This window comes from Populus trichocarpa, chromosome 17 (assembly GCF_000002775.5).
Source record: "Populus trichocarpa isolate Nisqually-1 chromosome 17, P.trichocarpa_v4.1, whole genome shotgun sequence".
NCBI lineage: Eukaryota > Viridiplantae > Streptophyta > Magnoliopsida > Malpighiales > Salicaceae > Populus > Populus trichocarpa.
The window spans coordinates 12,358,440-12,382,663 of record NC_037301.2 but is presented as its reverse complement, the minus strand read 5'-3'; the positions used below and the strand labels follow the sequence as shown (position 1 = coordinate 12,382,663).

Here is a 24,224-nt window from a genome sequence, read left to right as displayed (position 1 = left end):
GTTCCTATTCTTAAAGTTCAATCTCCATAAATTGTGATATAGGACTGCCATTTTAATGTCCTTGCTTTTCTAGTTTTAAATCATTGATAAGAAGGCAAGAGAGCTTAAGCTTTACAGTATTTAAGAATATTACAGAACTCGAAAATATAATAAATTCTTACTATGATCCAGCACCTGAAAAATTGGAGCTCGCAGAATAGCATTTGTAAAGTAGAGCATCTAGAAACAATAGAGGATAGTTGGGGTGGCACAGCCAGAGAGACTAATAGTGGCAGCGTAGAAATAGAAGAACACCAGAGTTAATATATTCAGCAGAAGCAGTACGCAACACATAAGGTTTTTATCGTTATAATAAGCTTCAAATCAGCATCATTTGCCTGATGTTTCTCACTATACAAATTTATTAGTCATGTGGAGAAAAGAATTCTTGTGGTTGACTATATGCATAAATAACATAAGTTTTCTATGTTTCCTTGTCATTTGCTAAGATGGCACTGGAAAAGGACTGGCTTTTATATATATATATGGCTTTTTTTCAACTCAGAACATGATCAAAATAACTAAATATAACACTGTTTATGCCATTGACATTACTATATAGTAATTGAGTAAATTATTTCCTATAATGTAACATTTTCTTCTTTTTTCTTGCTGGAAAATTTAACCAGTGTGGACGAGGAAGTTGAGGAATATTTAGACAGAACATTTTATTTCAAACTAGACTCAAGAAAGAGTGTTTTCACAAAGCTATGCATTCTTGCTGAATTTTCTTGTCTTGATAGACAAGTAAATCATAGTTAATTGAATTTGGCATGTTTCAATGCAAAAAGAAATCTGAAAGTATATTAAAGAAAATGCGAGTCTTGTGTCATTCGCATTAGAACTCCAGTGAATGAACAGGAAACTTCTTGTTGCAGACTAAGTCATATTAGTGAGTCAAGAGTCAAGAGTCAAGACATCTGATTATCTTATGTTTATGAGAAATAAAACCTAGTTAGCTCCATCTGCTCTCTCAGGATTCGAGAGTTCTATACCTGCAGCCCCTTCCCCTCACCCGTAATCTCCAGAAATGCATCCACATCTCCTTCAAACCATCTCTTTACCTCTCACAGTAATTACCATCATCATTATTGCAATTCCAATTTCTCTATGTGAACCTGATGAGCGATATCTAAGCTGCAGCAAGTCATTTGAGTGTGGAAACATTCAGAATATAACCTATCCTTTCTGGGGAGTGAATCGTCCTCAGTACTGTGGCTACCCAGGATTTCATCTTGATTGCAGTGGTGACGCCCCAGTGATTAAAATATCGGAAGTGGCGTACCAAGTCCTAGAGATCAAAAGCATGTCTCGAGTTCATCTCATTTCAACAGAGTACACAGACAACATTTGTTCTATCCCCCCTGTCAACTCCACTTTTGATTCCGACCGTTTCAGTTATGCTTCAAATACTAAGAATATAATGCTGTACTATGGATGTCCAACGATTCCAAGTCAATTTTTACCAACTTTAGGGCTATCCTATCAGTTCAGTTGCAACATAAGCAGAACTGATATGGTAGGTTACTATCTGACAAGGAACCTGAGCATGTCAGCCACTGGTAGCTTTGCTGCTAACATAAGCAGTTACCTGGAGTCATGTAATCACAGCGTTCTCATTCCAGCATATGAATCCGCTGTTCGATCAATAGAGAGCCATCCAACTGCTGCAAATTTGACAAATGCTCTTCATCGGGGTTTTTGGTTGCAGTGGACTGCAAATGATTCCTTGTGTAACAAATGCAAATTTTCTGGTGGGCAGTGTGGATACAATACCGATACTAGTAAATTCACTTGCTATTGTCAAGACCAGCCTTATGCAACTACTTGCAAGAAAGGTATGTCGTGTAACCTTTTATTTTTGTGAAAGAAGATTAACTGTCCTGATGTAGACAAAAATTGGCCCAAACAAGATTTATTGGATTTCTTTCCCTTATCGCAAAATTGAGAAGTGATAATGCACTATTTTCATTTCCTCTATTTTGCTGGAAAGAAAATTCATAACAATTTCCTTATTCTTTATTTAATTAAGATGACCTTATATGATATGTGATTGCATGTAAAATATAGAACAAGTCTGTACTTAAAATAAGGTTGCTTTCCCTTGCAAGTTTCCTATTTTTAACGAAGATAATTAATATTTAAGAATTTTCTTTGTTTTAAATTTCCATTTCCAGGGAAAGAGTACTTGACAAAAACCTTTTGAGTTAAGAAATTAATCAATTTGTTCTTGTTTTGGTCAATGGTTGGATTTTGCAACCAAAAGAGGTCTCTTGTTCACCTAACATTTTGGATAAGAGGGATCCTTAATAAATTGACAAGACCAGATGACCCCGTTAATATTCTACTTGGCACCTGAAATTTGATTTCAAGAAGCTGAATTTTCATGTTTTAACGTACTGCTGTAGCAGTAACAAGATACTTCTGCTCTGTCGTGCGTGACTGTAATTTGGCTTGGGAAAGTAAATGTATTTAATTCTGTCTTCTTGGGGCTACTGAGTGTTGATATGATTTGATATCTTGTCATAGATAGAAAAAGATAACTAGACACTTCAAATATAAATCAAGGGTAATTTCATGCTTAATATGTCAGGAAACTGAGTTATTTGCTGTTTGTCTTGCAGAGTCTTATAGATGGGAATATAAGCTTATTAAAGGTAAGAAAACCATCAAATACCCTTCTTTTCTCCAATCATTGCATGAATATTTAGTTATGACATGCTGTGAATATCTATGCTTCTTGTTAGCAGATAGCATACAACTCACATGAATCAACTGTGATACTCTTATTTCAGTTGTAACGTTAGCTATGTACACGATGATAGCAGTCACTATCATTGTGCTCTGCTCTAGAAGAGGATTATCTAGAGGCCGGATGACTAGCTTTTGGAGGCAGAATGCTCAACATAATCTAAATATTGAAACGATCATTATGAACTCGCATTCTCTTACTCCAAAACGCTATACATATTCAGAAATTAAGAAAATGACCAACTCATTCGTGGATAAACTAGGTCAAGGCGGATTTGGAGGTGTATACAAAGGAGAGTTACCGGATGGCCGTCCTGTGGCAGTAAAAGTCCTGAAGAATTCCAAAGGTGATGGAGAAGAGTTTGTTAATGAAGTTGTGAGTATTAGTAGAACTTCTCACGTAAATATAGTTACCCTTTTCGGGTTTTGCTTTGAAAGGACTAAAAGAGCTTTGATCTATGAATACATGCCGAATGGATCTCTAGACAAGTTCATATATCGTCAGACCTCTCTTCATGGAAACCATAATTTACAATGGGAAAAATTATATGAAATTGCTGTCGGCATTGGTAGAGGTCTTGAGTACTTGCATAGAGGTTGTAACACTAGGATTGTTCATTTTGACATAAAACCTCACAACATTCTCTTAGACACAGATTTCTGTCCAAAAATATCTGATTTTGGTCTGGCAAAGCTATGCAAGAGAGAAGAAAGTATGGTTTCAATGACAGGTGCAAGAGGGACTGCAGGGTATATAGCTCCAGAAGTATTCTGCAAAAACTTTGGAGGAGTTTCTTACAAGTCTGATGTGTATAGTTACGGGATGATGGTTCTTGAAATGGTTGGAGGAAAAAGAAACATTGATATCGGAGAATCTCAAAGTAGTGAAATATTCCTTCCAAATTGTATGTATGAATCAGAAGAGGTGTCTAGTCTCCATGGTGTTATAACAGATGAAACAGAAGAGACGATAAAAAAGATGGTTACGGTGGGTTTGTGGTGTGTTCAAACCAATCCATTAGATAGACCATCAATGACAAAGGTGGTGGAGATGTTAGAAGGCAGTCTTCAATTCTTGCAAACTCCACCAAAGCCTTTCCTGTATTCTCCGACAACATCACTGGAAACGAACCTCACCGCATCAACCTCAAGAGCATGTGCATTGTCACAAAACGTAAGTGGCATGGCTGCCATTAGTTAAAGAAGCTTCATAACAGGTACCCTAATCATGTTGTAAACCATCACTTGATTTCCAATGATTAAGTCAATCATTATTGACTCTTGCTTAAAATTTAACATGCTGGAAGTGTGGGCTTGATCTGTCACTTTACTGGTCATCACTGGTCCACATAGAAAAGAAGACAGATTTTAATGCTTTCTGCAAAAATACATTTTCCAGAATCCTTCAACATAATACTTCGGTTATATTTTTTATCATTGTAAAGCTTTTTTGATGTACTTGTGATAGTATAATCTTATGCCACTCAGTGTATCAAATTGAGAGTTCATAACATTCACATGTATTTTGCTGTTAGTTACCTGATGCTACTCAAGTGGTCAGCAAGTTCACACGGAATTCAAATTCAAGTTTATTTTCCTCGTCATCTTTTTCTTACTGATTCTTGACTTCGCAAATTCAGATCCCTGATCCGTTGAAGCCTGAATTGACCCTGTCGGCTTTTTGCACTTGGTTTTCAGTAAATAGCAGCTCGGAGATGGTCATGTCCTTTATAACCTTAATGATTTTGAATTTACTTTATAAACTTTTTTGGATCATGGAAACCAAGTGCAAAAAGCCAAGTGACTCTGTTGGCTTGCTTTTTATTCTTCTGGAGTCGTTACAAAGATCATCAAGGGAAAGTAGTACAACCTTTGGAGATGGCCATGTCCTTTCTAGTATTCCACGTACAAGAATGTTGTTGCTCACTTACCATATCCCCTACAAGATACATTTCTTTGGTAGAATTTGCTGCACAGTTTATTTAATCTAGGAAGGGCTTGATCCATCTTAACTTATTCATGTATAATTTATTTATTTTTCTTTCTTTTTTGTTGATGAATACAAAATGAAATTCCAATAATGCAGAGATACAAAACAGATTGCAACATGGCGTAACTAACTGAGACATTACAAAGCAACCAGAACTTTATGAAACATGTATGCATGTTTCTCCAAAAGGACCGAACTAAATAATGACGCAGCTGAATTAAAGAATAAGAATCAAAGAACAAGAACGATGGAGTTTTCGAAAGAAGGATCACTAGAAACTTTAATTCAAAGTTTTATTACTGAATAATTCTTTTCTAATAATTTGCTCTTAAAACAGGGATTACAGCCTCTTAAATAAGTCTTAAACCAACGTCTATAAGATAGGAAAATCACAATTCAAAAAAGAAAAAGAAAAACAACATAAAATCCAAAATTAAACAAGATATCTGAAAACAAAAAGAAAAATAACAAAATTAGATCAAACAACCTAATTTGAAGGCTTTTCAAATCCAAATGGTAACAACAAGCCAACCCCTTGTAGAACTAAGTTTGTAGAACCTCTAGATGAAATTTGAGAGCAATCCAATGGTTAAAGTGAAAGTAATGAGTTTTTTTTTTTTTGTCAGACTAGTGATTTCACAAGATCTGGCCTCCTCTAATTTTAGTTTTTTCTTATTAGCCCATAAACAAGTCTATTGAGCTTCCTACGTGATTCAGTTGTGGCAGATTGGCAGCTTGACTGTTGCAACTGACTGTTCATTACCATCAGATCCTTTAAACCTGCCTCCATCAACAATAAGCAAATATACTCAAAAATGAAATTTTTGCTCCAGAAGCAACTAGTAGAGTCAAACCTGAAAGCTGCATATGCTAAGAATAGTTTTCTAGCCATGTTCTTCAAATCTTCTTAGCCTGCGTTCCTTTTAGTACATAAAGTGTAATTTAATTTTTTAAACCAATTAATATGTGTTAACAGCATCCAAAAATAGTCAAGGGACTGATTTATCTTCTTGAAATCCTTGCATTGGCTTTAACCTCTTAGCTGACAAGAAAGATGAAATGAAAATCTCATCCTCTTCAAAACCCAAGAAACCTTAGAGTCTCTAGATTGTTCATTTCTATCGCTTTATCTATCCAATTCCCTAGATGATTCATTGTCTCCTTTTCCTCATTCTCTCATCTGTCACGGCTGACGATGTTGCTGTCATGCTGAAACTAGCTAATTCCCTGAACCCATAGCCATCAGGCTGGTCCAATGTGTCCTCCAAAGGCTTCTGCACCAACTGGATTGGTGTGCAATGTGAAACCTCTGGTAAAGACTCCTCAATTAACCTCTCTGGCACCCTTCCTTCAGAGTTGTCTAAATTGACTCTTTGCATTTACTGGGGATTCAGCATAGGCTTCAACGAAAAGCAAGTTTGCTAACAGATGATGCCATCAAAGACTCCTCAATTAACCTCTCTGGCACCCTTCCTTCAGAGTTGTCTAAATTGACTCTTCGCATTTACTGAGGATTCGGCATAGGCTTCAATAAAAGGCAAGTTTGCTAACAGATGATGCCATCAATGAAAGCACATCACATGTTTTGGCCTCAACTTCAAACAATCTAGCTTACCCTTTCATTGTTCCATATCAAATTGTTAATGAAACATGCCATCAGTTCAGGAGATTGTACCCAGATCTCTTAAACAAGAGGATGGTAAAGCATTACATGAGTTAACAAGCAAATCAGCCTAACTTGTCTGTAAGATCTAACTAAGCTACAAGTCAAATGGTGATGCATACGTGTAAATATTGGGGTATTGACCATCACAATTGAGCAGAAAATTTAAGTTTGTCAACTTCATTAACATACCTCCAAGAAGCCAAGAAAGTTTACCAGGAATTTTCTAGTATGGTATTGAAGAAGTGGAGAAGTCCTCCCTATCGAAAATCTTCACTGCACTCCCTTATATCATGAGGAATCACTATGCAATCCACTATCAGCTTAGAGTGTATCACTTTTAAGATGTTTTTCCTTGGATCCATGAAGCTCTACCTGCAAAATTCAACAGTAGACAATTGGTTAGGTCAAAATAAGAGGCCATTTTATTCTACCTCTGTTTCATATTTTTTAAGGATCTGTCTTCGTGGAAGATAAGACCAAGCTCCTGACAAACCATTTTAATCTGATCCAGTAGAATGATTGAAGAAATATTCATATGAAGAGGAAGGATAAAAATATACCAGTTTGAGTTTCAAATCTGAGATCACACGCTCTCTCTGATTTGCAAAATACTTCAACGACTGGGAGTCACCATGAATGCACCCAAAAAATAGAGAGAGAAGAACAAGGAGAGGAAAGAAGAGAGTCAGGCTCAAATTCATCAAGTAAGAAATGACGGTGCAGGTTGGTGCAAAGCTAATGGAAAAACAAATGCAAGTGACATGTTAGCAAGATGAGAAGAGTTTTACTTACCCCAACTCTCTGAATTAGAAGAGATCTCTTTAATGCTTCTCTTTTAGTTAAAAGATTCTTCTTTAGAAGCCTTAGAGGGCGTTTGTAATTTTTTCCACGGTAAATAATTATGGCATGACCTTCTTTTAGCTTGTCCACTGAAACTAGGATCCCGTCACTTTCTGCTTCAAGCAATGTTGCAGTGTGAATGACCTGGGAAAACACTCTCTGCATTGTAATCACCTTCACCACTTCTCTGTGCTTCCAGTGCTGATGCAGACCTTCCATAACACCCTCAAAGACCCCACGCCTCCCTGAACCCACCATCAAAACAAAAAAAAACCTGAACAACACACCCACACAGATACAGAAGGGAAGGGTAGACTAAGCAGAAAAATAAATGTTATTCGTGGATGGAAGCGTTGTAGTTCAATCCAAACGTGATTAACCAACACTAACCCCTTCCCTTTTTTGGGAGAAATTATTGCATGAGCCCGGTTCTGACATAAATGATGTTTAACCTACCATAAAATGACTGAGACCCACCACTTTGTGAGTGAGCATTCAAGGTGAGCCAGGCTCATGTAATAATTTCTCCTTTTCTGGACCAATGAAAGCCCTACTTCATTCTTATGCAACAAAACTTGAGGAAATTCTGTTTCAGCGTATGAAAGTCAATGCTCTCACTGCTATTTCTCAAAAATGAGCTTCTTCACACAAAACACTTTTTTAACGGGACCAAGGTAAATTAAAGGGAGAAAGGGGAAACCAAGCAACTCATCTAGCATGCAGATCAACCAAAAGGAACAAATGAAAATAATCGTAACCAATGACTCAGATGTTCGAATACCTAAAACTGAGAGACAACTATGCAGAAAAAATATGGCATAATAAAGCTATCTGGAAACATTTTTTTTTATAAAAAAAAGAAGAAGCAATATTTCAAACAGGGTTCATAATGATAAGCTTTTCTTTACCAAGCACTAAGCTACCACGTAGCTTCAGTCCTATCTTCCGGAAGCATTCTCTTTCCTCTTCTGTCATTATTCCTTGGTCTGCATCCCGTGGACTAGGTACCCATGCAGAATTCAACTTTGACAAGTCCTTCGCTGGCTTCTCTATCTTACTTTTAAGCTGCAAAATCCATGAGGATTATTTTCCAAACCAGCATTGCAGTGATCCTGAAAAGATAATGAATTGAATCTTACAATGCGAAGCCTGTATTCTTGATTCCGCAATTCCCTCTCTAGTTTTTCCTTATAAGCTTCTAATTGAATTTCAGAGTCCCCTTTCGCCGTCTTCTGAAATTTGATTTGGAATTCCTGAAATTCATATAAAGTTCCACATCTGCTTGTGTTGGTTGGTCCGCCAGGCATATAAGAAGTTTCAATTGCTTTCATTCTTGCACCTTCTTCGTTGGTTTGGCATTTTCTAAGGGCAATTTCTCTGTCCACTATTACATTTGCAACTTGGCCAGGAAGAAAGTCTTTGCCTCTATAAAGTATTATAAAGAACTTATTCCGAAGCAGCAGAACTCCTCCAGTGAGACTCTGCGTAAACAACATCAACATTAGAAAAATCTATCTCTGAGATGTCATTTATAGATAAGCGTGCCAAGTGCATGTTCAAGGCAACACTAGTAAGTGTGCCCAGTTGGGCACGGATCAATATGTAACTCCTCGGACATCAAGCTTTTGAATTAATGATTCAAATAATATGGGTGATCCACTTTACTCAGATCACTATATCAGTGTCCTGGCAACAAATGATAACAGAAGATGTGGTGCTTCAATCAGAATGAATTTCAACTGAATACAATCAGAAATGGTCCACCTTGCTCAAAAATCCAGGCTACCAAAGCACATAGAATAAAAATAGGACAACTTCCATACAGACATAACATAAACAAATAATAATTCAGCAAATCAGTAAGTATGATATATGTTGCTTCTCGGTATCGAACTTGCCTTAAGCTCATCTGCCATTTGCTCATTATTGGTATTTGGAACTCCCCACTTCACAGCAATTTTAGCTATAATAGTCTTTTCCCACAACTTTAAGATAGCAGCAGCTAGGCCTTGAAGTCTTCTGTTCCTCCCTACAGAAAATAAGCAAAACTTTAAAAGCCTTCGTGGTGCAAAACATTCCTACATGCACACAAGCCTCTAGCATAGCCCAATACATATAATGTCATGCAACATTTCAACCAAATAACTGTTCATGCCTGCCAGACTTTTTTCTCAATCAATTCTCGAGCACTATTTAAGAATGTTGTTTCTTAATATGATAGCATATTTCTCTTTTCTCCTTGTTTCAGTTATCTTATGCATGTGATGTGTTCATTGTCTGTCTATACTCTGTATTTGTATGAGTGTGTCTGCTTTTGTTCATAGGGAAAAAACGCAATCGAAAGCTTTATACAGTAAGAAAATACCAAGGACAAAATGTGTGGGTAGAGATTGAGCAAGCTTTCTCAAGTATGTCAGTTCATCATCTTTCAACTTTGATCTCATTCGTGGAGGACAAAGCCTTGATGGAGACCTGAATCCTTTAACTACTTCTGGAAGCAAATCTGCATCTACTGGCAATGGCTTTCGCATCCACCAATCAACAAAACGAGGTCCTAAGCCATCTAATAATCTATCAGTTTCTCTCTCAAACAGTGATCCATTAATTGGTTGTGTATTCAAATCTGCTTCCATTAAGATGCCAGCTGATATAGACTCTTCTTCTCCACCATTTCTGGGAAAACTTTCCTCGATTGTAGCTGTATTAAAGTTTTTCTTCCACTGATAATTGCATCCTCTATAAACAACATGAATATCTTTTCTGGTCCAAACAACCAAGCCTCCTGTCTTCATCTGTTTACAAAGGAATGAAAAGAATGCAGTTGTTGCATTTTGATTGCTCCAGGTGTACCAGCAAATTTTAAAAAAGAAAAGACAACCCATAAACAAGTAGCCTTATTTTAAAGTTGCAACAAATACAAACAAGAACATCCGAGATAGTATGCCAATCTCTACAATATGAGCAACAAACCATTCACCCATATACTAAGCAGTACAGTTTACACAGATCAATCACAAATAACCCTTTTCCAGGCAGAATTCTTACATCGGCCCAAAAAAGGGTCAATGAAGCTTTGCATAGAAAATGTGCTAAAAGCAGCAAGATGAGCAATCTGAAAAGAATTATTACTGCATAGTTTAGAAATTGATCTTCTTTTCTTAGGAAAATAAGTTTAAAATTTGATCTTCATTTTCTTATGAAAATACGGTCTTTTAAACACAAGTTCTTAATCAGGGTGGAAATCAAGCTTCTGAACAGAAATCATGTCTTTCCATGAATTACGAACACTTATCTCCAAAGTAACTTCCAAAAAAAAAATTACAAGAATCAATAAACCAGCAAAAAATGAGTACAAAAAAGTAAACCAACTAACCTCAACAATATCTCTTGCTCTATTCATATTTCTACACAAAGGCATATAGAATTTAATCATGGCCAGCTCACTCGTTCTCCAAGTCAATCTTATCTCATCAACTACACTCTGTGTCACCCCAGCTTTCTTCACCTTTACCCAAGTCCTCATCTTTGCAGCCTCTCCTCTCAATCTCTCAAGTAACTCCTTATCAAGACTCAACTCGGCCTTGCTAACCACCTTCTCTTTTTTCATTCTCCAATTCCCAACTCTCTCTTCTCTCACCCATGGCAGCTTTTTTTCCCTAAACCCTAAAACCCCATCTCCGTTAAGCTGTTTTAAACCCTCTCCAATGTCAAAACCCCCAGAATTCACTGGGGTTTCCTTCAAGTTTTGATCTTTTTGGAGTTTTTCAATACTTCTTACAATCCTTTTATCACCGAAAACACTTAAAATCCTTTCTTTTCCGAGCTGCTTTAAACTCTCTCCACTCTCAGAAATCTCTTGGGTGTCCTTCAAGTTTTCATCTCTTTGCAGTCTTTCAACACTTTTAACAATCTGTATCATTGCTTTATTGCCTCTAACCCCACTTTCTTTAGCAGTCAAAGCCTTGTCATCTTTTTCAATCTTGTCATTCTTTATTGGCTTCTTGTTTTTGGGGTTGGTGAGGTTAAGGAGTTCGTGGGGTTGGAGAATGAGAGGACCCTTTATCCATGGAGGTGTTGGCACTGTAACAGTGGTGGTGGCATTGGATTGCGAAATGGGGTTTGTTAACACCGCAAGTTCTTTGTTGTTGTTGTTTGCAAACATAAATAAAGGGGTTGTTATCTGGGCATTGTTTAAGGTAGTATTACCATGCTTTTTTGTTGTTGGGTTTAAGGCAGATGTTATAGGAGTGTAAGAGGAGAAAAATTTGAGACACAGAGCTGACGAAGCCATGAGTGGTTGATTCACTTGTGAGTGAGCGAGCGAGAGTGGATTTTTTTCAATAATGAGAGGATGCCGTTTTCTACAGTAAAAACGCTGCTAAAAAGATTCGTCATTAAATCATAGGCTAATCAGTCGAGAGACCCCTGAGACTCATGGCCAAATCCAACTACGCCCCTGAACTATTAATGTTCTGATTTTAATCCCTTAAACTATCAAGTCAAGGCAGTACACTGCCTTCTTATGGGTCCTTAAGGTTTTTTGCATGAAAATTGAGAGGTAATAGTCATAGACGTTCAAATCACATGCTAATTAATGGGGATAATGGATGGAAGCCTAAGGAACCCTATTGCCTTGACCTGATGATTTGATGGATCAAAATCAGGAAATTAAACGTTCAGGGATCTCTCCTCCAATTAGCATAAAATATAGCTACAGTTCACAGGCTGAGATGTAATAGAGTACAAAAAAAATTTTCTGATATCCAAAAATTACCTAACCGGTTAAAAACTCAAGGTAATCTATATTTCAATATAAAAAATAAATTAAAAATTTATTTATTTTAAATAAAAAATTTAATCAAATCAAAGTTATTTTAATTTTTAAAAAAATAATTGGATCAACTCATATCAATTTTTAAATTAATTATTAAAAATATAATAATTATTATTTTTATTTTTACATTCCCAAGTTGTATTAACCCTTGAGTTGAATTTTTAAATTATAATAAAAATTATTTTTATTATTATATCAAATTTAAAATTTATTTTAGATCGATTTCTAAATTAAATTTTAAAATTATAATAATAACAATTTTTTAATTAAAAAAAATTAAAATTAAAAGTTTTGAAAATATATAGTGGTCCTGCAGAGTCCTGATAATTGTGGACTGTTTCTTTTGTTTTGCCAAAAGAGGTACAGTAAAGAGTCTGCTCTGAAAATAAAAAAGACATAGTGGTGAGGAGACAAGAGAACCTGCAAGAAATAAAGGGGATTAGCATGATGTTTCAAGTTAGGATTTATTATCTCAATTTATTCTTTCAAATTCTATTCTTTTAAACTCGGTAATTTCTATTTCAATTGTTACAGTTTCATTTCAGATTCAATAAAGATATCCCACCAATTCTTGCTTTTCAATTTTCATCATAAGAAACAATAATCTAGAATCATTACAAAATCATATTTTAATAAATAAAAAACAATATATATTACTTTTAGAAAAATATCTCGAAAGTATAAAAATTCATTCAAAAATATTTATTTTTATATTTATCTTTTCAATCAAATACATTTTTATCTTCTCCGTCTCATTTCTATTTCCAAAACAATAATCCTTGAATGGCATACTGCAAATGTATAATGGACAGAAAAGTTACCAAGCAGTGTCACTCGAACCCTCAACTCTTTCCTTTTCCTGTTTTTTTCCCGTGTGTCTGTGTTGGGAATGATCCCTTAGCTCCTTAGCTCCTTGGTTTGGTTTCAATCTAGAACAAATTAGCCAAGTACAAATCCCCCTTTCTTTCTTTTTTTGGTCTCAAAGGAAAGAAAAGGTTCGAATTTCATATACATTGGGAAAGAAGAGGAAACTAATGTCAAATTGAGCTACAGCTTGTAAAACAAATTTGACAGCATAAAACCAACCTCCTTATCACTTCATAGCTGCTGCACTAGTCTCCCCGTTTGAATACAAACATAAACATAGAGAAGATGGGGGAAAAATAACACTTCTGTGGCACAGTTTATTGATTGAAATTATAGGTATTCAAATACTACATGCATGCCTACTGCACCTTCTGCGCTTTCTGGCATGAATCATCCTCAGGGTCACGAAGGGTTCCCAGCATCCAATCCATCCATATGGTATAATGGCCATAGTTATGCTTGTATGTAGTATGATGAATTGTGTGGTACCCAGCACCCATTATGGGCCATAGGTTGCCATTGATGCAATCGTGAATGTTGGCTGTCCATACAGCCTCGATGAATAAGAGGGCTATGTGTGACCTAAAATGGATTGGCACAAGAAAGAGAGCTATAACATGTGGTACAGCTTGTAGAATCCCATCCAGTGGGTGAAAAGCCAGACCTGAAATAGACAATTACTTCTACTTAGTGATCCAGATTAAAAATTCTGATTACAAGGGTACATTAATAGGGATATCCCACTAAAATAAAAGTAATTCCAAGTAGTTAACAATGCTAAAATATGACTTGATTCAAATAAAAGCAATTGCTTAATGTGAAGTCAACAACACCTTCCCCTCAAGGGAAATCTTTCACTAAATCCCTCACAACCACCACGCTGAATTCTGAAATTCAGTGGTATAGAGACTAAATAAATCCCATATTCCTTGACCACATCACCAAATGTATGGAACAAAATTTCAACATGTCGTCGAATGTATGAGACGAAAGTCCCAAAAACATAGTGTTTTCCCCTGTATAGAAGCCACCTGATGTTGATGCAATTATCAACAAAGTTTCTACCAATTCATCAATGATTTACTTTTACACTCTTCTAATAGAGGGCAGCTTCTACATTTTAAACTAACTTTTTGGAACTTTGATCCCACAGATTCATTAATTGAATCATACAATGTGGAATTTTGTCTAGCACGTTCAGTGACTTGATCACACAACATGGGTTGTTTCAGTTGTATCACTACCAAAGTCGGGAATTCAGTGTGGTGTTTTTGTGAAATTCAATGAAAAGTTGGTCAAAGAACACAATTTGCAGCAAATTAAGTGCATTTCGAAGGTCATGCTAATAGAGCAAAAGAAAAAAGGTAAGTAGTCAACATTAGCAGAAGAATAAGCTTGTATTATAACCTAATCCAGTTATCTTAGTAAATAGTGAAAGTTTTGAATTTGTACGCAAATATGAGAGCAAATCAAGCAAAGCACACCTTATAATAAAAGCTTTCAGCAATAAGCTACAACATTCGTGTAGCAGCAAATTCTGCAATGCCTTCCCTGTAGGCCTTTTCCAAAAACATCACACTTCATCCACAATTTTTTTCACTAAATTCTGCAATTTTTACACTACATAGTTGGTACCGATGTACCATATCAGGTCACCTTCAGGCCAGATATGGATTGCTTATTGTTGAAATTGAGCAACAAAGAAGGCAGTTCTCTAATAGTCACATTTTCTTTAATTGTAACAAAGTACCGTAACTATACTTTTCAAGGGATGGAATTATTGTTTTTGTCAGTGCCAAATTTCCACTGTTACAAAATAATATCCAGCACAAACCTCATATCCAGTCAAGGTGTTACTGGCTATGGCCATGTTTGGTAACACTTGCAAACTGGCATTGAACCTCTTGCAAAATGAGATGAGAGATAGCATGGGGGAGCTAGATTTGGATAAGGAGTTTTTAGGGTATTGTAGAATTTGTTTCATAAACAGTGGAACTAAATAGACTGGATTAAGAACATACCAGCAAATGGAGAAAGAGTGTTCTGTTTGTTGTAGACGTGATGGGTTGCATGAAGATGCTTGTACAAACGTTTTATATCATGTAATTCTCTATGCATCCAGTAAATCCCAAACTCCACAATAACAAGATACATAGCCAAATACGTGATGTAGGCAAACCAGCCAACTTCAGATATGCTAAAGAAACACTTTGTCCAGCCATTTTCAATCATGTATTCAGAAACAGTTGGAAGCAGAGTGTACCATGGCATCGCCTTCATAGCAACATATATTTGTAAGAGCATGGCTCTATTTGAAGGGATGGCATCTGCAATGGGAATATGCAAGAGATCAAAAAAAGGTGTAATCTTGAGCCTGATAAGGAAACTAGCTCAACATCTTCCCAAAGTGAATGATACAGGATTCCAAATGAAACCCAAATAATACCTTACATATGAAAACCTAGTATGACCATCTTACATAAGAAAACTCTACCAATAAATCAATCAACAACTTTTAAAAGTCAAGCTTATTGGTTGAAATAGCAGGGCAACCTTATTAAAGAGATACGCACATGCTATGGGCAAATAGGAACAGGAAAAAAATTTAACATAAGAAATAAAAAGTGGTAATTTCCCTGCAAATAGGGACAGATGGTGGAAAGACATGAAAAGCAGTAACTTCTCTACACATCGTAACTCCTGTTGTCATAATCATGTAATGAAGTAATGTTATTTTATGTGGCATTCGGGCTTCAGCACATCATGCTAACTAAATGGCTATGTGAAGCTCAAAAAAAAACAAAAGGGAGCAATTGCAGTGAATATAACTTGCAGAAAAAGAGGTAAAAAATATTACATATTTCCTAGAAAGTTAAAAAGAGGTAAGCATGGGGGGCAAGAATATGGTATAATATGTAGTTATGTTTAAAAGCAAAGCAAGGAAAGCAAGCAATGTAGCTAAGGAAACAAAGGCATGGGATGGCCTTTAAATTGACAAAATATGCATCTTATGGGGGAAAACAATTAGAAGGTTGACATAAAGATCGAAAACTAATAAATAAAGAAACTCAGATTCACATTCAGGAACATTTACCCTCAAAAAAATTAGAAACATTTGATATCTATATCGAACACTTGAAAGTTTAAATGGAGGAGGCAGGTATTCGCACTGCATCAATCAACTTAAAATTTTCACTGCAGATCTGGAGGTGGGAAAAAAAGGAAGAAAACCCAATATAATACAGTAAATAGATCATTAGAAAGAACACAGGCATTAAACAACTCAGACATAAACATTAATTCACAATTGAGACACATTCAAAATTCAAGTGAAAAAAATTCTTGAAAAGTTCAGAATAAGAATAGATGATACAACAATCAAACTTGACAGCAAAGCAGATACTATAAATAAGCACCTATGCAAAAGCAGCCAATAATAAGGTCATCAGTGGACTATAAACAAAGACCCAAACTTTACAACTAGCCATCCACTCTCTGTTGAGAAAAGCAACAGTAACAGTACAAATGATTCGAGTTCGAGCAATACCAACTCATCAAATCTTCCAACCACAAATGTATCATCTCACAGTCAAATTGCAAAGCTTCAACAGTAACAAAATTAAGAATCCAGGGAGGAAAAAGGAAAACAGCATGATACCAGTAACATCAATTGTCAACCATGAAAAAACATAACAAAACAAAAATCCAGATTCAAAATCAACAACTGGATCGACCCATTACTTATCAATCATAAACATCACAAAAGAAGAACTTTTAAAACCAAAAAAAAAAAAATCAAACCATATCTATTAATTAACTAGAAAAACTAAGCCAGTTATTCCGAAGAAACATCTAGACAGAATTAAAATAAAAATAAAAAATTCATACTCCAGAAAGAAAGACAAAAAATTGGACCCAAAGTCAAACAGTGAACGACGAAAAAAATAAATAAGCAAAACCCAGATTCATGAATTCAACAAGTGAGCAAAACCCATCTCACATCAAGAAAAACATCAAACAAGAAAAAGAAATGTGCCCATTACCTTTAGGAACATAAACGTTGCGTTTCAAGTAATAAATATAGAAGCACCAGAGAAGTCCAGAGATGAAGTAAAGAAGAGTTCCAGCAACGAAGTTACGAAGCCAAGTCTGCAAGAAATGAGGTAGCGTGACCCACCAACTGGAGGGTAACAAATGACGCAAAACAATGTTGTTGAACATTGTTGTCTCGTCCAAGAACTGCTGCCAGTACTTGTCTCCCTCCATGTTTATGGTCTTTCAGATTCCCGACGACACGCCGCCGGCGATATAAGATTGAGAGAGAGAGAAGTGTGATATAGATGTCTGATGAAACAGGGAACTAAAACGTGCGTGTGCGCTGTTCTAGTGAAACTACCAGGAAGTAGGAGTTTGGAGTAGAAGGGGGTTTTTGTTTTTTTTGCCGTACTGCACTGTGCTGTGAGACTATTTTGTATACATGTTGTGTGACGTAGTGTTGAACACTTGAACCACATCCTTGCCACAGCCTCACTTTTTTCTTTTATTTGTTAGGGTCCTTTATTTACTGAAAAATAATTTTTAAAAAAAAAACTTTCAAAAAAAATAAATTTTTAAAAAGTAAATTTATTCTTGATATTTGGTTTAATATTTTTCAATGTACGGTTATATTATAAAAAATATAATATATTTGATAAAAAAAATATGTTTTTTTAATAGAATTTAAATAACTATCTTCATATAAATATCTATTTAAATTATAAAAAAAAACTAAATAAAAATAGATTTTAAAAGCTATACACCGTGACAACAAATAGTAATTTTATCAAATGAAGATGATGATTTATTAAATACTGATTCAATTGATAATTTGAAAAAATTATTCGTAACTACAATCGGCTACTGCTTTCTTTTTTAAAAAAGAAAATAAAATTGAAGGGGAAAGAAAGTACTTTTTTAATTTAAGAAATCAGAATATTCAGGTCGTAGTGCTGCCGTACAGAAGAGTCTCTAGTAGAAGCCACGTGTACAGCTCTCCTGACAAAGGAAAAAAAAACAAATATCAGCGAATTATTCGAGGCATGTCTGGTGTCGCAACAACCATGCCGTGAGGAAACATAAATCATTAGAAAAAAAAACATTGCAGATTTATGTCTAGAGCAGTCAACAAAAGAATAATTTGTTTTTTTTTCCAGTCAAACTTGAATAACCAGTATTTCTTCCAGCCACTTGGGAAGGCCCTTTTCTAGCCACGTGTACCGTGTCCAAGCCGCTGGAATTTTCTAGCCTATCAGTGGACTCGGTGTCCAACCTTATGGGCGTTACTTTATATTGTAAGCGTGTTTGTGAGGATATTAGCTGTTATTTTTTTAATATATTTTATTTGAAAATATATTTAAATGATATTTTTTTATTTTAAAAAATTATTTTTAAATATCAGTATATTAAAATAATTTAAAAATATATACAAAATAATTTTCAATAAAAAACAAAAAAATTAAATTTAAAAAAAAACACAGTTTAAAACAATTTTTCAAACGAACTTGCATACACATGATTTTTTTTCTAATTTGAAAGCAGTACAAGCACATTTTGTCAACAAATTATCTGCAATGGCACATGAGAACTAATTAATCTACACAATTTAGCAATGTTATTTTAATGTTTATTTTTGTGTTTTAGAAATGTTTTTAAAAAAAAAAAAAATTTCAAATTAATATTTTTTTTATGTTATAGATTATTTTAACGTGTTAATATCAAAAATAATTTTTAAAAAATAAAAAAATTATTTTAATATATTTTTAAATAATAAATACTTTATTTAAAAAATAATCACAGTCGTATTTCCGATATAGTGCAGACAGAAGGTTAAGCATTATAATATAATATTAGATGTGTCATAATCAAGAGCAAAGAAGGAAGACAGAAAGTATGTCTTGGCCTTTCGGACAACAAGTACACGTAAATAGAGAGAACCTTACCTCTGAACTGTGTGTGAGTTTGTCGACAAGAGTCATTCACAGTAGAGTCCGGACTTTGAGCGTTCGCTTCGCCGAGAAATTTTATTGTATTACTACTTATTTTATGTCATTCATTTTAAAAGGAATACTAGTATATTAGCCCACGGATCAATATTTAATTTTTTAAAATATAAAAATAATATTAAATATATAAAAAATATTTTAAGCATTTTATATCATGAACAAATCCAAGAGTTTTAGGTTTGGCAACCGGCAGATATGTCAGACCCAAGCGACTTGGGTTTAACAACCATGTCATATCTAATTTTCTTGGGTCTGGCACCCAAGTAAACGTGGGTTCAGCGCAGCTTTTTAAATTTAAAAATAATAAAACAATATCAAAATATCAAAATATCCCCCATGATTATAGAAATTACACAAAAAACTGTGTGAAAAAATACCCCCACTTATTTTTTGTCTTTTCCAAGACTAAAGATGTATTTTAACTATTTAATAGTTTGTGAAAAACCAAAAAACTCATGGGCAACAGGTCTTAATTTTGTTAACTTTGGGAATAGAATAATATTTTTACCGTGTAAATAATTATCAAAAGACTATCATACCCCCACTAAAATGTTTAATATCAATGAACTTATGAAAAATATTGGAATACCCCCACAACCAGGGCTTCAATTTTTTCAACCAAATGGCAAAATGATAATTTAACTTTATATGAAAAGACAACATGAGCCCCATCTTAAGCCTTCAGAGCTTGGAAAATCCATTGTGAAAGTCTACAGTGTATTGTGTCTTGGTCCACAGTACACTTGCATAGGGCTGTTAGCCCCATAAAACTTGGGTTTGGCAATCATGTTAGACCCGTGCTTGGGTCTAGCTCCAAACATGGTTACCAGACCTAAGACTTTTGGGCCTGACATTGTTGCCAGACTCAAGGACCTTAGGTTAGCGTGGTATCTAGACTCAAGTAGCTTGGGTCTAATGTGTTTGTCAGACCTAAGTAAACAACAAACAAACAAAGGACAATTGTGTACTTTAGTGGTCAGGAGAGAGAAGAAAGAAAAACACAATCAATCGATCACTGCGCAACAATCCAACCATGATATGTCTACACGTGCCACACCATGTGGAAGAGGACACGTCTGTGCATCTAGTTATATGGCGAATGACTAGATTTGGACACCGAGAAGCTTCTAACGCGTCTCTTTAATGGTGCAGATGCCGCCCACTTGTTGGAGGGTATGGAAGATGCGCTAACAGCTTTTTGATTAAAAAAATAAAAAACACTCATGGTCCTCTTAATTACACAATATACCCATATAAATTTCATTATCGCAATCCACAATAATATGTGTCTTGAGTTACAGTAAAATCCTATTTAACTTTCTTTATAATGAACAAGGATAAAAAAAAAATATCTTGTATTAATATCATAGCCTTGTAAAAACATGGCCGATTGATCTAGTCATCTCGAGTTATAGGTTGAGCATTATACTATAATACTAGATACTTCACCTACACTTCGCCTAAAGTTAAATATTTATATATATATATATATATATACATGTTTTTATAGTTAAAAAAACTCTAAATAAAAATAAAAAAATTTATGTATACATGTAATTAAATAAATTAAAAACTATGTGTGGTTAATAAATGAGAAAAAAAGAAGAAAAGAAAACATATAAAAAAAGCATTAATTTAAATCATTAAAAAAAATATTTTTTTTTAAAATACTGTTAAAACACAAAAAAAGCTATTTCTAATTATGTTTATTATTAAATTATTTTTTCCATCTTGGTCTGTTTTGAATCACTTGAAAACACATTAATTAACTCTCTTCATAGTTATTGATTTCTGGGGTTTACTTCTTTTGCGTTCTCCTCCATAGCTTTATTTGTTTGTCTCTTCGTTCATAATCAAATTCTTCTTCTTCTCAGCTTGAAGCAAAAGGTGGGTTTTCAATTAAAGTAAAACGTTTAGTTGCCATTGACGGAGAAAACTTTTTTTTTTTTTTTTTCATGTTTTGTTGGTAAGTTTTAAATGATAAGTTTTGCTAGCAAGATTTGATGTCGCGGTGAAAGCAATTTTTAAAAGTATTTTTTTAATTTAAAAATATATTAAAATAATTAATTAATTATTTTTAATATTAATATTAATATTAATATTTTAAGATCATAAAAAAACTAAAACAATATTATATATATATATATATATATATATATATTTTTTTTTAAAATATCTAAAAATAAAAACTACAGCACTTCCGTGCATAAAACTCACTCACTCATTTTCACACTATTTCATGCAAATAATTTATTTAATGATCGCATTTCACAGTTATCTAAACAATTGAAATTATTTCTTTTTTCTAATGTCCAATATCCCCTTATTAACATAAAATCAAACATTATTCCCTCAACCAATAAAAATCAATCATAATATTTATTATGTTTCTTTTGGAATTGACCTGCTTTACATTTTAATTGAGTATGCATTATTATGTGAATTTATAATATTTTTTAAGAATAGGTTAGACTAAATTCATGTGAATTTATAATATATTTTGAATTAAATAGGTTCTAATTAAAAATTATTGTTTTTTATTTTTTTTTATAATAAAAGCTCTCAAGTTCTAACATTGGAATGCTTCATTCTTGTGAGGGGTATCATATTAGCTCTAGAACTAAAAACGCATGTTTTCTCGCCGTTTTGGGCTATCCAAAAGAAAAGGCTTTTTGAAACGCACCGTTTAAGTCTTTGATCTTACAGGGAAGAACGCCAGAAGATACCTCCAAAAGAGAGGAGGAGAAGGATAGGTGACAATGCTTAAGAAAGGAGAGGAAGAAGACGAGAAAAGAGAAGAAGCTATAGCATCAAACCCATCTTTGCAGCCGAATTTCAAGCCCAAACGTGTCACTCAAGACCAGCTTTCCAAGCTACAAGTATGTATGATCGTTATCTCTCCTTTTATTATAGATACCTGTATGTAACGATATGCATGTGCCAATTTGAAATCTTTTGATAGTTTAAGGACTAAATATCTGATCTATAATGTATTTTTCTGAGTGGGTGATTTCTCTTTTGTGTAAAGATGGTCGAATAAGGTGTGTGGAAGTGAAAGTTGATTGCGTTGTGATTGGTTTCTTATTAGAATGCTTTAATGTAGCAAAGTTTTGAGATTTGTGTGTATCAGATTGGGGGTGTGTGATGTAACGTATAGAATTTCTGGGTTCTTAAAGAAGTTCAATGTCATGGATTTTTTAGTGCATTTTGTGAGTTCCTGAACAGTTTTTTTCTAGGAGGTATTACAAATTGGGAGTAAGACATTGTCAATTCGTGAATCCATATTTCGAATCGGTTATTTTTGTTTGCTTGAAGCGATTTTTCCAAGTCATGAGCTTTTCGATATATGTAACATGCATTTCTAAGCTACCATCATGATGTAGGATTTTGCATCGGCTTCTTGTTCGACTAGCATGCAGTTATGAGTTGTTTTCCCATGAAGTGGTGGACTTATCTAGTAAAAAATGCAAGGGCATAGCTGAAGGGATTGTTGTGAAAGACATGCATTCACTCGCTGACTATGGCCTGCATTTGGTTTCTTATTTATTATCCATTATTAAAGGCGAACCCTTTTTCTTGATGGAATCTCATGATGGAGTTTTGGTTATGTGTGGAGTACACACTGTGGAAAAGAGAGTGCTCTTTTGGGCTTTGTTAGTCTGGCATTCCCTTTTGGATATCCTAAAATCAAAGGAATAGCATGAAGTGAGAAACTAAACGTTGAGAATGCTAGAGCCTTGACTAAGATCATCAAGTTAACGTCCTTAAAACTCAAAAGAGAATGCTTAGTTGAAATCAACTCTTTCCAAATCCTTTTGTGACACCTGAAATTTTGACTTCTGTGATATAGGAGCTACACAAAAGGCGCTTACAAATAAAATCAAAGATTCATAAGAAATCAAAAGGTGTCATTTTTCATATTACCTACTATGAAGTTTTTCATACGGAATTCTTACGCTGTTCTTATCTAATAACCTTTTATGGATTTCAGATGGTACTGGCAAATCTCATGGAAAAGACCTCAAAAGCAAAAAATCTCATGGAAAAGACCTCAAAAGCAAAGATACGGGCACGAACATTGAAGACTCAGGTGCTCCTGACTTGAAACCCCTTGATGACAATGCCAGTTTCTCTACTCCACAAGACAATGTGTCGGCACATCATTCAGAAAAGAAACGCCAGAAATTACACTGGGGGTATGTTCTGCTATTAGTCCTGGGTGTAATTCTGAACTATGCTTGTAGGACACGTTCAAGCGGGTAAATGTAGCAGCTCACACATGAAAAATGAGATGTTTCACGGGTGTTTTATTTCAAAAGTCGCTAGCCATTCTAATTTGACGTGCACTATAACTCCTTGGTATGAAACAGAACCCACTTGTGGAGTGCTAAATTGTGAGTTATGCAATAACGAGGCTATATTACAAGTGTGTGAGAGAGTATGCATGCTTATACATACATTAGTTAATGTGACTGCATTAAAACATGGATGTCACACCTTCTGTTCTGACGTGACCCTTTTTTTTTCACATCAATGTGGGTGGCTTAGTGTTGCCATGTTTCTTCCCCCCACCTTGTATCCTGTTCTTAATGGTGTCCTATGTGTTACTTTGTTTGCAGGCTTGATACAAAGGAAAGATGGGAGAGAAAAGCCAATATGTAGACGTCACTGGTTGTTTGAGACGCAGGGCACTTGATCTGAAGTTCGCCTCTCAAAATATTTGCAAAAGGCGCCTGAAGTTCCGTTCCTATATTGGATTTCATTTACAAGCATCATCATACACAAGCTCTTAATGATGTAACGAGGAATATATTTAGAAGGGCTGGCAAATAAGGACTAGGTGACTTGGAAAAGATGGAATAGAAAGTGTTTGGTTTGAATGTAAATGATTCTACACGAGCAGCATCATCCATAGCAATTATTTTTTGCCATGGTTATAATACCCGGCTTGAGGGGTTAAACAACCAAAATACCGAGAGCAAATATAATTTCAATCAAACTATAAAATGCTAGGGATAATTTTCCCTTTTAATCTTGATTAGCCAAGTTACATAAGCATGATTATGAAAGTTTATTGCCTTTCAGAAAATGTTCGGTCAAACATCATTCAGGAATACAACCGTGACATTGTTGTGATGCGACTACAAGCCACCTCTCTAGTATCATTATTTTTCTTCTCAGTTTTCGTGTTCCCTA

General features: G+C 34.7%; 4 protein-coding genes across 9 annotated transcripts; 2 read left to right on the top strand and 2 right to left on the bottom strand.

The window, feature by feature from the left end:
- The first annotated feature begins 895 nt into the window (after window positions 1–895).
- On the top strand, window positions 896–4,886 carry LOC18099472 (LEAF RUST 10 DISEASE-RESISTANCE LOCUS RECEPTOR-LIKE PROTEIN KINASE-like 2.1). Its single transcript, XM_024588636.2, has 4 exons — window positions 896–1,877; window positions 2,664–2,696; window positions 2,835–4,007; window positions 4,431–4,886. The coding sequence occupies exons 1-3, from the start codon at window positions 1,070–1,072 to the stop codon at window positions 3,989–3,991; spliced, it is 1,998 nt and encodes a 665-aa protein (XP_024444404.2). The 5' UTR covers window positions 896–1,069; the 3' UTR covers window positions 3,992–4,007; window positions 4,431–4,886.
- Window positions 4,887–5,203: 317 nt separating this feature from the next.
- Window positions 5,204–11,654, bottom strand: LOC112325673 (chloroplastic group IIA intron splicing facilitator CRS1, chloroplastic). 3 transcript variants are annotated; one of them, XR_008057707.1, is made up of 9 exons: window positions 10,660–11,654; window positions 9,652–10,078; window positions 9,185–9,315; window positions 8,426–8,767; window positions 8,195–8,351; window positions 7,239–7,531; window positions 7,007–7,066; window positions 6,238–6,818; window positions 5,204–6,112 (listed from the first exon to the last, which is right to left on the bottom strand). XR_008057707.1 is itself a non-coding variant. In XM_052448292.1 (8 exons), the coding sequence occupies exons 1-8, from the start codon at window positions 11,575–11,577 to the stop codon at window positions 6,768–6,770; spliced, it is 2,379 nt and encodes a 792-aa protein (XP_052304252.1). In that variant the 5' UTR covers window positions 11,578–11,654; the 3' UTR covers window positions 5,204–6,767. The 3 variants fall into 3 exon arrangements, 1 of the variants encoding a protein (XP_052304252.1); XR_008057706.1 differs by having other exon boundaries at window positions 5,204–6,402; window positions 6,660–6,818; XM_052448292.1 differs by having other exon boundaries at window positions 5,204–6,818.
- A 1,405-nt stretch (window positions 11,655–13,059) lies between these two features.
- LOC18099473 (delta(7)-sterol-C5(6)-desaturase 1) lies at window positions 13,060–17,423 on the bottom strand. 2 transcript variants are annotated; one of them, XM_006383367.3, is made up of 3 exons: window positions 17,031–17,423; window positions 15,009–15,314; window positions 13,060–13,651 (listed from the first exon to the last, which is right to left on the bottom strand). In XM_006383367.3, exons 1-3 carry the CDS (start codon window positions 17,251–17,253, stop codon window positions 13,347–13,349), a joined length of 834 nt encoding a protein of 277 aa, XP_006383429.2. In that variant the 5' UTR covers window positions 17,254–17,423; the 3' UTR covers window positions 13,060–13,346. The 2 variants fall into 2 exon arrangements, with proteins under 2 accessions (XP_006383429.2, XP_024444276.2); XM_024588508.2 differs by lacking the exon at window positions 17,031–17,423 and adding an exon at window positions 16,082–16,410.
- Window positions 17,424–21,686: 4,263 nt separating this feature from the next.
- On the top strand, window positions 21,687–23,914 carry LOC18099474 (uncharacterized). 3 transcript variants are annotated; one of them, XM_052448610.1, is made up of 5 exons: window positions 21,687–21,907; window positions 22,879–22,933; window positions 23,020–23,048; window positions 23,079–23,224; window positions 23,648–23,914. In XM_052448610.1, the coding sequence occupies exons 1-5, from the start codon at window positions 21,788–21,790 to the stop codon at window positions 23,688–23,690; spliced, it is 393 nt and encodes a 130-aa protein (XP_052304570.1). In that variant the 5' UTR covers window positions 21,687–21,787; the 3' UTR covers window positions 23,691–23,914. The 3 variants fall into 3 exon arrangements, 2 of the variants coding, with proteins under 2 accessions (XP_052304570.1, XP_024445155.1); XR_008057782.1 differs by having other exon boundaries at window positions 21,688–21,911; window positions 23,020–23,224; XM_024589387.2 differs by having other exon boundaries at window positions 21,693–21,907; window positions 23,020–23,224.
- The last annotated feature ends 310 nt before the right edge of the window (window positions 23,915–24,224 follow it).